The sequence below is a fragment of the Musa acuminata genome, chromosome BXJ2-9, assembly GCF_036884655.1.
Source record: "Musa acuminata AAA Group cultivar baxijiao chromosome BXJ2-9, Cavendish_Baxijiao_AAA, whole genome shotgun sequence".
Classification (NCBI taxonomy): Eukaryota; Viridiplantae; Streptophyta; class Magnoliopsida; order Zingiberales; family Musaceae; genus Musa; species Musa acuminata.
The window spans coordinates 40,830,029-40,842,793 of NC_088346.1; the positions used below are offsets into that span (position 1 = coordinate 40,830,029).

At 37.2% G+C, this 12,765-nt stretch overlaps 1 protein-coding gene across 1 annotated transcript; it reads left to right on the forward strand.

Annotated features, from left to right (window-relative positions):
• Positions 1-9,363: 9,363 nt before the first annotated feature.
• On the forward strand, positions 9,364-12,239 carry LOC135622039 (wall-associated receptor kinase 2-like). The gene is made up of 4 exons (XM_065123668.1): positions 9,364-9,440; positions 9,627-10,660; positions 10,737-10,895; positions 11,080-12,239. The coding sequence occupies exons 1-4, from the start codon at positions 9,364-9,366 to the stop codon at positions 12,237-12,239; spliced, it is 2,430 nt and encodes an 809-aa protein (XP_064979740.1).
• Positions 12,240-12,765: the final 526 nt, after the last annotated feature.

The window sequence follows — 12,765 nt, forward strand, 5'->3', positions numbered from 1 at the left end:
TCTAAAAATCAAGTAAGCACCTCTAGGCCCTTACAATTGATCCATATGGACTTGTTCGGACCCATCTCCACATCAAGCCTAGGAGGTAGCAAATACGCTTTCGTCATCATAGATGACTATAGCAGATACACATGGACTTACTTTTTAAAACAGAAAAGTGAATGCCTTAGATCTTTTACCAAGTTTTGCAAACTCGTTCAGAATGAGAAAGGTTCTATGATTTCGTCAATTAGAAGTGATCATGGTGGTGAATTTCAAAACCATGATTTCCAAGAATTTTGTGAACTCAATGGATACAACCATAATTTCTCTACTCCTAGAAACCCTCAACAAAATGGAGTTGTAGAAAGAAAAAATCGAAATTTACAAGAAATGGCAAGAACCATGTTAAATGAACATAACCTACCCAAATATTTTTGGGCCGAAGCCGTAAATACTGCATGCTATATCTTAAATAGAGTTCTAGTGAGACCTCTACTAACCAAAACTCCCTATGAGTTATGGAACAATAAAAAACCCAACGTTTCATATTTCAAAATCTTTGGGTGTAAGTGTTTTATCTTGAATGAAAAAGACAACTTAGGAAAATTTGATGCTAAATCCGATGAAGGAATCTTTCTTGGTTATTCTACAGTTTCTAAAGCCTTTCGTATCTTTAATAAAAGAACTCTAATTATTGAAGAATCCATTCATGTTGTTTTCAATGAGACTTCTGAACTCACGAAAAATGATCTTGACGATGATGTTAATTTTGATTCTTTAAATTTAAACGAGACCCCGTCTCCAACTAGCAACTTGGATGCATCCACTTCTCAGATTTCCTTACCCAAGGATTGGAAGTATATAGATGCTCATCCTAAGGAGCTAATCTTAGGAGACACATCAAAGGGAGTTCAAACACGATCTTCTCTTAAAACCTTTTGTGCAAATACCGCCTTTCTCTCCCAAATTGAACCCAAATGCGTTGATGAAGCCATGAAAGATGATTCATGGATTATCGCAATGCAAGATGAATTAAATCAATTTGAAAGAAATGGAGTGTGGAAGCTTGTTCCTAGGCCAAATGACCATCTAGTTATTGGTACTAAATGGGTCTTTAGAAACAAGCAAAATGAAAATGGTATCGTGGTTAGAAACAAGGCTAGATTAGTGGCCAAAGATTTCAACCAAGAAGAAGGTATCGATTACGAAGAAACCTTCGCTCCTGTGGCACGATTGGAAGCCATAAGGATGCTCCTTGCCTACGCTAGCAGTAATAATTTTAAGTTGTTTCAAATGGATGTTAAAAGCGCCTTTCTTAATGGCTTTATTTCCGAAGAAGTCTATGTTGAACAACCTCCTGGATTTGAAAATAATAGTCTCCCTAATCATGTGTTTAGATTAACTAAAGCTCTCTATGGTTTAAAACAAGCTCCTAGGGCTTGGTATGAGAGACTTAGTTCTTTTCTTATTGAAAATAATTTCATAAAAGGCAAGGTTGATACTACATTATTCATCAAGAACTTTGAAAACAATTTTCTCATTGTTCAAATTTATGTTGATGATATTATCTTTGGTTCTACAAATGAATCTCTTTGTGAATCCTTTGCGAAAACTATGAGTCATGAATTCGAAATGAGTCTAATGGGAGAGTTAACATTCTTCTTAGGCCTACAAATCAAACAACTAAGCAATGGCATCTTTATTAGTCAAACCAAATATGCTGTGAGTTTGCTGAAGAAGTTCAAAATGAATAATTCAAAAGCTATTGACACTCCTATGAGCACCTCCACTAAGTTAGAAATTGATGAGAATGGAGAAAGCTTCGATCAAAAAACCTATAGGGGTATGATAGGAAGTTTACTTTACCTCACTGCCACCAGACCAGACATCATGTTCAGTGTAGGACTTTGTGCTAGATTTCAATCAGACCCTAAGATATCTCATCTTAAAGCAGTCAAAAGAATACTCAGATATCTTAATGGAACTACCAATCTAGGATTATGGTACCCAAAATCAGAAAATTTTGAATTAACAGCTTATGCTGATGCGGACTTCGCTGGCTGTAGACTAGACAGAAAAAGCACATCAGGATCATGTCAATTTTTAGGACATGCCCTTGTATCCTGGTCATCTAAGAAACAAAACTCGGTTGCTCTATCAACAACCGAAGCTGAATACATTGCAGCAAGTGCATACTGTGCACAAGTTGTATGGATGAAAAACACTTTAGAAGGTTGCAAAGTGAATCTTAAAGATATTCCCATTAAATGTGATAACACGAGTGCAATATGCTTAACTAAAAATCCTATACAACACTCAAGAACAAAACACATTGATATTAGACATCACTTTATACGAGATCATGTCACTAATCATGTTGTAACCATAGAGTTTATTGATACCAAACATCAACTAGCTGATATCTTCACAAAACCCCTATGTGAAGAACAATTTGATTACATAAGAAGAGAATTAGGAATGTTGATGTGTCCGAATACTTAAAAAATTATTATTCGGATGTTATTACTATTACTTGCATTGACATCGCATATTGCAAATTATGTGACAAATATTTTTAACCAAATGCATGTAAGAAGTTCATTTTTTGGTTTGTATGCTAAAAATGGGATTTTCCTGTACACTCTTATGAAAACTTTTTGAAAAATGACTTTCCTCCTTCAAGCAACAAACAATAAAGAGATATTCAAAGTATTATATGTGTCATGACTTCCTTTACGTGCTTGATAATGCTATCATGCTTTTTGTTGATGACAAAGGGGGAGAAACATATGAATTGATAAACACTATGTCATAGCTGAACTGCCATAATCATGTCTATGTCATAGTTGCAAATACTTGAGTGATGCTATAAACAGTGTTATAGTTATGCCATCCTTGCATCACCAAGAGATATGTATAGTTGCAAATACTTGAGTGATGCTATAAACAATGTTATAGTTATGCCATCCTTGCATCACCAAGAGATATGTGAACATGTTTGCATCATGTCTTGATTTGATATTCTATATTGTGAAGAAAATGCAAACTTGCTAGAAAATCTCAAATGTATGCATCATGTAAAAAGTCCTTCGTAGCTTTATATGATTACATGATGAATAATTACAAACACTATCATACAAACTTGATGATGTATGTCATGCCTTGACATCATTCTTGAAGAGATACATCATGATGGGCATCATGATGGGAGCATTGATAGGTTTAACTGATCTAACTTATCAATACGTCACTTGAATTCTTTGGTCTTGAATTCAAGGTTGACTTATCTCAATTATGGCATATAGATAGGGGGAGTTAAGGACAACTCCTTTATCAATTGATTATCATCATCAAAAAGGGGGAGATTGTTGAATCTCGGATTTTGATGATGAAGTCAATTGTCATTTGTTATCTAATCTATGTGTTGAGATAAGTGTGCAGGATTAACTACGATGAGAGTAAGACAAGCAGCAGGTGTTGCGCCGGAGTCAAGATCATGATCACGTTGGGAGTTCGAGAGTTCGACGGAAGTTCGGACGGTCGTCGGAGGTTCAGCGAGAACAGATCCGAGAAGTCCAGAAGCTTGCCAAGCGAAGCTCGTCGGAACTCGCCAAGTGGATCATCGCAAAGTCCAGGAGTATGCCGGATGTCCGCAGAAGGATCACCGAGGGTTTATCGGATGATCGACGGAAGTTCGCCGGAAACTCGCCGGAAGAAGCGATTGACGCATCGGAGCAAAGCTGCAGAAGTTGTCTTAGAGTTAATCGTGGTTAGCACGATGATTAAGCTTGAAAATGGGAGGTGATCCCATTATCTTAATCTTGGGGCAATTGGGCCCCTGAAAAGATTCAAATTGGGCCGAATGGAGCGAACCATTCGGACCCTGATTGCACCAGGCGGTGCAACCACCTAGGCCAGGAGGTGCAACCGCCAGGGCTGCGAGGCCAGGCGGTGCAACCACCCCAGCCAGGAGGTGCAACCGCCAGGGCTGCGAGGCTGGGCGGTGCAACCGCCCCAGCCAAGAGGTGCAACCGCCCAGAGCTCAGTCTTCGAGCTAGACTGGGCGGTGCAACCTCCTTTGTCAAGAGGTAGCACCGCCAGAGCTCAAGTTTCGAGCTCTGCCAGGCGGTGCAACCACCGAGCTCAGTCTTCGAGCTCTGGCAGAGAGGTGCATCAGCCTGAGCTTAGTCTCGAGCTCTGCCAGGTGATGCAACCACCGAGCTCAGTCTTCGAGCTATGGCAGAGAGGTGCATCAGCCTGAGCTCAGTTTCGAGCTCTGCCAGGTGATGCAACCACCGAGCTCAGACTTCGAGCTCTGCCAGGCGGTGCAACCACCGAGCTCAGTCTTCGAGCTCTGCCAGGTGATGCAACCATCGAGCTCAGTCTTCGAGCTCTGGCAGAGAGGAGCAATCGCCTGAGCTCAGTCTTCGAGCTCTGCCAGGCGGTGCCACCTCTCCAGTCAAGAGGTGCAACCGCCTGATCCCAGAATTCTGGGATTTGATCGATTTGATCATTTTGAGCTCCAAATTTGAACTGGGTTGGGGCCTATAAATACCCCACCCATTCAGCACTGAACAGATACAGATCCACACCGAATTCTTGATCTTTTCAGTGATTCTACGAGCTCAAATTTGTGTAAAGTCCTAAAGTTCTCCTTCTTCTGTTCTTCAAGTTTTGAGTTGTAAAGAGAGGAGAGAAAGGATCTGTAAAGGTTGTCTCCTGAGCCTGTCAAAAGGAGAGAAACTGTAAAAGGGAAGTTAGCCTTCGCCCATTGAAGGAAGGCAGCTAGTTGACGTCGGTGACCTCGTCGGAGGAGGAAGCCAAAAGTGGAGTAGGTCAAGACTGACCGAACCACTCTAAATCTCTGGTTTGCTTTTACCTTGAGCACTTTATCATTACTGCAAACCTCCTACATTGCTACTGCCCTCTGCGCCTTTACGAACGAGTTTCTAAGCTCTGATCTTTCAGAATCTGCATTCAAACGTAAATCGTGTTTTCGTACGATCTTCACACTGCAGTTTACGCTTACATTCGGATTCCATTTATAACTGCAAATTGCTTTCTACGTAAAACGCTTTTCAAGGTTCAAAACTACTTTTAGATGCAAAACTACAGTTAGACGTAAAATTACGTTTAGACGTAAAACTGCGTTTAGACGCAAAACTGCGTTTAGACGTAAAACTGCGTTTAGACGTAAAATTGCGTTTAGACGTAAAACTGCGTTTAGACGCAAAACTGCGTTTAGACGTAAAACTGCGTTTAGACGTAAAACTGCGTTTAGACGTAAAACTGCGTTTGGACATAAAACTGAGTTTACACGCAAACTGCGCTTAGACGCAAACTGCGCTTAGACGCAAACTGTGCTTAGACCCAAACTGCGCTTAGACGCAAACTGCGCTTAGACGCAAACTGCACTGTGATTCTGCTTTTATATCGAAATCGTTTTTTATCGGACGAACGCAGCTTTCGTTTTTAAATCGCTGAAAGATTTCCGCTGCACTAATTCACCCCCCTCCTCTTAGTGCTCTCGATCCTAACAATATACATATATACATATATATATATATATATATATATATATGTATATGTATATATATATATGTATATATATATATATATGTATATATATATATACATATATGTATATACATATACATATATATATATATATATATATATATATATATATATATATATACATATACATATATATATATATGTATGTATATGTATATATATATATTTGTATATATATATATATATATATATATATATATATATATATACTTATGTATGTATATGTATATATATATATATATATGTACATATGTACACACACACACACACACATATATATATATATATATACATATGTACATATGTATATATATATATATATATATATATATATATATATATATATATATATATACATATGTATATATATATATATACATATGTATATATATATATATACATATGTATATATATATATATATACATATGTATATATATATATATACATATGTACATATATATATATATATATATATATACATATGTACATATATATATATATATATATATATATATATATATATATATATGTACATATGTATATATATATATATATATATATATATATATATATATATATATACATATGTACATATGTATATATATATATATATATATATATATATATATATATATATATATATATACATATGTACATATGTATATATATATATATATATACATATGTACATATATATATATATATATATATATATATATATATATATATTAGTTTATCATGAAAAATAGAAACCTTTCGATTTTTAATATTTTTAATTTTAATAAGGAAAAAAGAACAAAGATATAAGTGGAAAGGAAGATAGCAAAATAATAATAATAATAATAAATTTTCTTTAATTATTAAGTTTTAATTTCTATCAATTTAAAAAGATAATAATAATTGTTAGATTAAACCACAAATTTTCTCCTCGCTCGTCTTCTCCGCTTCACCGCGGCCTTTGCACCGTCCATTCTTCTCCTCGCTCGTCTTCTTCACTTCACATCGCCATTTGCACCTTTTACTTGAAAGTTTGTCTTATCCTTTCGGGAGTGTTAAGAGTGTTTTTGATTCTCCAATGATTTTCTAGTGCTAGCACTCGTCTAAAATGTTAAACCCAAAAGATTTCGTAGGATGCAATCGGATATTAATCCCAATGCATGAACGTACATGAAGATTGAGAAGATGACCGAAAAAGAATACGAATCAAAGAAACCGAGAAGTGAAGCCCGCGACGGGGAAAAGGGATATGAATAGTTTTCCGGACCAGTAATTTAATATTTTATATTTAAAGACTCTTACAGATGCATGCGAGAAAGCAAATCACATGATATGCGTTTTAGTTTGACAATCAAATTTGGTCAAGGCATAATAAAAAACGATTCTAACAGATAGAAGAATCACTTAGATCTTCCAATGCTTAGCGAAACTTGACCAGTGGAATTAGTTGTTAGGAGCGTGGATGAATTTTTTTCTTAAGGATATGAATGTGCTAGGAAGATTCATGGTGGAAACAAGGACACTTTATAGAGGAAAAAGAAAAAAGTAGATAAATAAATCTCTGTTCATTGGTTGATTTATTTATGTATTTAACACAAACAATTTCCGAGTACATTCATCCCTCGGATAACTCATTCAATCTTTTACTTGGTGAACCAAATATGCAAATAATGATGATGATGATGATAACAACAACTAATGAAAATATTACTTCTGTAAATCGTACCCAAGAGGGCTTGTATTTCAAATACCAAAAGAACCTTGAAATTGATATGTTAGTAGAAGACCTAACGATTGATATCAAATATTTCTAGATTCAATACTCTACAGAACATCATGAATTGGGTGCCAGAAGCAAAAACAAACGTTAGCAGCCTCATGAAATAATGATACAATGGAGATATAAAATTACCTAAGTAATGCAAATAGCAATGAAGAAAAGCATTGAAGTAGACCATTTTTATTGTTGTTATTCATTAATTTTCAAATATCTCTTTTTAAAGAGGGTAATATTGTTGTGAATTGGACTCTTAATTTCGCCAAAAAATTCTAAGACTTTTTAACCTACTCATTTACTATCTTAGTTGTAAAGTTATTTAAAAATATATATTATCATATCCTTATTTTTTTTTAGAAGAGAAATGTATGTTGGACTTGATCCTAATACCATATCATGTCACAAAATGATCTTCCCACCAAACTTAGATTTGCTGGTGTTATGCTATCATAGGAAGAAAGCTATCTTTCAATAATTCCTCGGTAGTACGTCTCCCGATGACATGCACACAACCCTTTTTTTTTTTGGACAAAAGGAAAGATATGCAATTTAATTAAAAAGGATTTGGATAAAAAACAAGTATCAAATTCTTTTAGCAACTTTTGAAATATCATATTGAATAATCTAATAAAAGATTGATAATATATCACCACGTTAACCATCTTCTATTATATAAACCCAAAATCCTCTTTCCAAAACTATTAGATATATAATACACTATGCAATCACGTTGTATGATATTTGAAATCACAATTCCATTTGTGACATTGTTATAGGTTGGTTTTTTTTTTCATTGAATATGACATAAAATGCACAATTAAAGATTTCGATGACTCAATCATCTGACATTTTAAATGCATCTTAATTACTAAGATCTCTCCTTAGTTACAATAATAGGCAACCAAATGTCCTCGTAATAGATTTATCGGCCAGTAAAAATACTTGATGAATTCGCAATATTTTGATTTTAATATATCCATCTCGAGACATTGGCTCCATAATATCATATTTATTTCTCGAATGATTTCATATATTTGTTCATTCGATGATGGTTATCGAAATATGGTTTGATATTGAAGTTTGTGAAGCATTTAAGAAACATAATTTAAGTTGAAATTTTGCTCCTTTCTTCGCATGCATACCTATTGGTTTGGTTTCGAAGACTACTATTACTCAAATTGACGTAATTAAAATTCGAACATCTTTTATTTTAAAAGTAACTATAGAATAATTGTTTTCTTTATCCACCTTCTTACTTATACTTTCTATTCTTTTATAAAATATCTTTCTCTAAATGATTTGCTTAATAAGCGGATAAGAATGATTCAACTATATCATTGATACTTTTATATTTAGAAAAGAAAACAAACACATTATTTATAGGCAATTGGAAGGTAAGCCATTTAATTTTTTTTAAAATTTTTTCTGAAAAAAAAAACTAAAGTTACTTAAATACTCTTCGTGCTGCACTCTAGGCTGCCACGTTAGTCTTCGATGGGATGAAAATGATTATTTATAGTTCACTTCTTAACTATTTTATTTATCGATATTTTTTACTCTTCAAACTTTTAATTTGGATTTTTTAATTTTTATGATTTTTTTATCCATTAATATTTTTGACTCATAATATATGTGCATGTAGGATATGATTATATCTTGAACGACTAATTTGAATACTTGTATGAAACGAAGAAATACTTGTAAACACACGCTTTTACACGTTATTTTATCAATTCTATATTTAAAATTATAACATTTGAACATATTTTCTTTGAGGTTAGATTCTTATTCTCTAGCATTAACATAAACCAATACAAAATATACCTTTTACTCTAATAGGAAAGGAATCGAGGAATTGTCGGTACGATTAATATCCGGCGGTTCAAAGGTTGCCAAGTTTGAATGGTCCACCGTCGCCACCCATCACCGGGCAATTACTTTGCACTTAACATCGAGTGATTTCGACGGAGCAGCAAACCCAAGAAAAAGACTCTTCCGGGAAACGCGAAGCGGCTGACTGCCACGTACAATGGACTCGGCGTCGGCTGCGCGTGATTCACAGTACGCTCCAAATGTGACCTCAGCTCTATTTCCTCCTTTATTCATGTATGACGTAGAAGGCATGTGATGTTGTGGACACAGAGTCAATGGTCGAGTAGTTTAAATTAAATTGTGATAAATTTTGTATTTCATCTAGAGATAGTGAGCTTGATTCTACCTATATGGTCTTTGCTTTATGCAAGTACTTGACGATAGTCCTACGGATTTCATAATCGGCGATTCCTTTTTCAGAATTAGTAGTTTTGGTTATGTAGAATTTGATACCTTCCACGCGTTCCTGTGGCTAATCTCCGAAGCTCGAAAACTCCGGCGTGCCTCTTTATTAACACAGAAAGGATCTCCATTCATTCTTCACCAGGCTAAATCTCTGTTTGATTCCGTCCATCTGATGAGAAGAGCAAGAGAAGCAGTTCTTCGGATGCTGCTGACACTTGCAGCAGCAGCAACGAATGCAGAAACCTCAAACTGCTCGGACAAGTGCGGTCAAGTGCTTGTCCAGTATCCCTTCGGCATCGAGCCAGGTTGCTCAAGAGATGGATTCGCCATCACATGCGACCGCTCGGATGGCAACTCCCCCAAAGCTTTCCTCGGCACGAGCGACATCGAGGTGACCGAGATCTCGCTGCTGCACGGCCAGTCTCGCGTGAAGGCTCAAGTAAGTTGGGAGTGCTACAACGAGACCGCCGTGGAGAGCACCAACTCCAACTTACCATCCAAAAGCTTCGATGTCAATGGAGTATACAAGATCTCCGACGGCAGCAATAAGTTCACTCTTATCGGCTGCAACTCAATGGCATATCTACGAAGCCAGCAGACGGCCGACGGCCCCTATCCCTATGTCTACTATACTGGTTGCTTATCGGACTGCGAAGATACAAGCAAAGTCATCAATGGGGTTTGCAATGGCATAGGATGCTGCCAAACCGGCATCCCGTCAGGCCTCAGTGACACTTCCTTCTCTTTCACTGCATATTCCCATCGATATTTTTTGAGCTTTAGTCCATGTAGCTACGTTTTCATTGTTGATCAAGACTACTACTCATTTAGCGCCACCGATTTAACCATGGACACAAACAAATCCATGCCGCTGTGGCTGGATTGGGCTGTCAGAGATGCTGCAACATGCGAGGAGGCGAAGGGCTCTGATAATTATGCATGCCGAAGTCAAAACAGTGTGTGCAGCAAGGCCAGGAGTGGTGCAGGCTACCTTTGTAATTGCTCAGAAGGATACCAAGGCAACCCCTATCTTGTCGATGGATGCCAAGGTTAGATCTTGTTGATGAATCCTAATAGGTTTTGTGAAACTCGCTTAAGTTTGAGAACTAATTCTTCCTTTGGTAGATATCGATGAGTGTAAGCTACCGGAGAAGTATCCTTGCTATGGAGTCTGCAGTAATCTCCCAGGAAGCTACCATTGCACGTGCCCACCTGGCAAGCGTGGTGACCCATTTAATGGACCATGTGTCCTCAGCAGCCTATTTGTTACGAAGATTGTCATAGGTAATTCTTTGATCTCTACATTATTTCCACACGACTTTGAGATGATGATAAAGATTTGGTAATTCTTTTTCTGTTCATTCAACGGTCTGGCTCACTCACAACCTGTCGTCTAAGAAAATATTTCTCTGTGTTCTCATCTTATGTCTCTTCACCATTGACTAGCAATTCGCTTTGCACAATATAGGTGTCTCTTCTACCTTGTTCGCGACGCTGGCTCTCATTTCTGCAATGCTTATAACACGTTCAAAGAGGAGGCACGCAAGGGAAAAGGAGAAGCTTTTGAAAGAGATATCGAACGGGAGGATACTGTCAATGCAAATGGACACATTGACTGTGTTTACACTGCAAGATCTACAGCGGGCAACGGACAACTTCCACTACAGCAGAGTACTTGGACGCGGAGGCCACGGTGTGGTTTACAGAGGAGTTCTGGAGGACCGACGAGAGGTGGCTATCAAGAAGACTCTGCTGACCATCGAGGCACAGAATGGAGAAGCCATGGAGGTACGACAGAAGGAGTTCTTGAACGAGTTAAAGATTCTGACACAGATCAACCACAGGAACGTGGTGAGACTCTTTGGATGTTGTTTGGAGGAGAAGATTCCATTGCTGGTCTATGAATTCGTTCCCAACGGCACTCTCTCCCACTTCATTCATGAAAGAGATCCTAATCCATCGGTCCCCTTGGACGTTGTTCTCAAGATCGCAGTGGAATCCGCAGAAGCGCTTGCTTATTTGCATTCATCAACATCTCGTGCAATCATTCACGGGGACGTGAAGCCCAGCAACATACTCCTGGATGACAAATTGATGGCGAAGGTGTCGGATTTTGGAGCGTCGACACTGCTGCTAACAGATAGAACTCAGACTGTGAGCTTTGTGCAAGGAACTATTGGCTATGTAGACCCTGATTTCATGGAAACAAGGCGCCTGACTGCAAAAACTGATGTATACAGCTTTGGAGTCGTCCTCCTGGAACTAGTCACCAGGAAGAAGGCAGTCTTGGATGATGCTTCAGGTGTGCGCGAGTTGGCATCGATGAGCAGGGAGGAGCTTCTTCATATTTTGGATGAGCAGTTTGTGCGTGGAGGAGGAATGGTTTTGCTGGAGAAGGTCGTCGAGCTTGCACCTCAGTGTCTTCGTCGTCGAAGGGATGAGAGACCAGACATGAAGCGGGTGGCGGAAAAGCTACGGAAGTTTATACGAATCCGGCAGCATCAGAGGGGAGAACTTTACACGGATGAAATAGACACAGGGTATCTTATACCGGATTCTTCTATCTACCACAGTTTCGATAGAACACTGATGCAAGGGATGGGATCTCGAAGACATAGTCCTGTTTAGCATTCTTTTGCACTTGCGTCTTCTTGTTGGTTTCCTATGTGTCTCAAAATAAAGGACAGTATAATATATATATATATATATATATATATATATATATATATAATTTCAAAAATAGAATATATTAACTATACCGTCAAAGTACAAAAAGTGCTCGATAGATCAGAATGTATAAGACGTACTAACTAAGAGCGTCAAGTCATCAAGATGATGTTTTAGTTAATCTAGCGTGACTAGCTAATCAATTAGTATGTTCATTTCCTTCTTTATATACTTAGTGATCAACAAGAAATCATAAAACTCTAACAAACACCGAATATCAGGTTGTGTCTGGACTATCCTAAATAGAATCTAAACAAACATCTCATACTTCAATTCTACTTAGTATCAACTCAACACCATTTTGTGTGGCAATCTTAAGCCCATCTTGTATCGTCGCAGATTCACGGTAGATGACACACTTGTTTTAATCACACCTGTGTCTTGTAAACAAAGGATCATTAGTATTATTTTTTAAAAGGAATCCTAA

What these genes read in the sequence shown, in the direction of transcription:
- LOC135622039 (XM_065123668.1), top strand. Translation starts at nt 9,364, where the DNA reads ATGGACTCGGCGTCGGCTGCGCGTGATTCACAGTACGCTCCAAATGTG. An exon ending in CTATTTCCTCCTTTATTCAT is followed by an intron (nt 9,441 to 9,626) that starts GTATGACGTAGA and finishes TTCCTTTTTCAG; the next exon opens with AATTAGTAGTTTTGGTTATG. An exon ending in TGTTACGAAGATTGTCATAG is followed by an intron (nt 10,896 to 11,079) that starts GTAATTCTTTGA and finishes TGCACAATATAG; the next exon opens with GTGTCTCTTCTACCTTGTTC.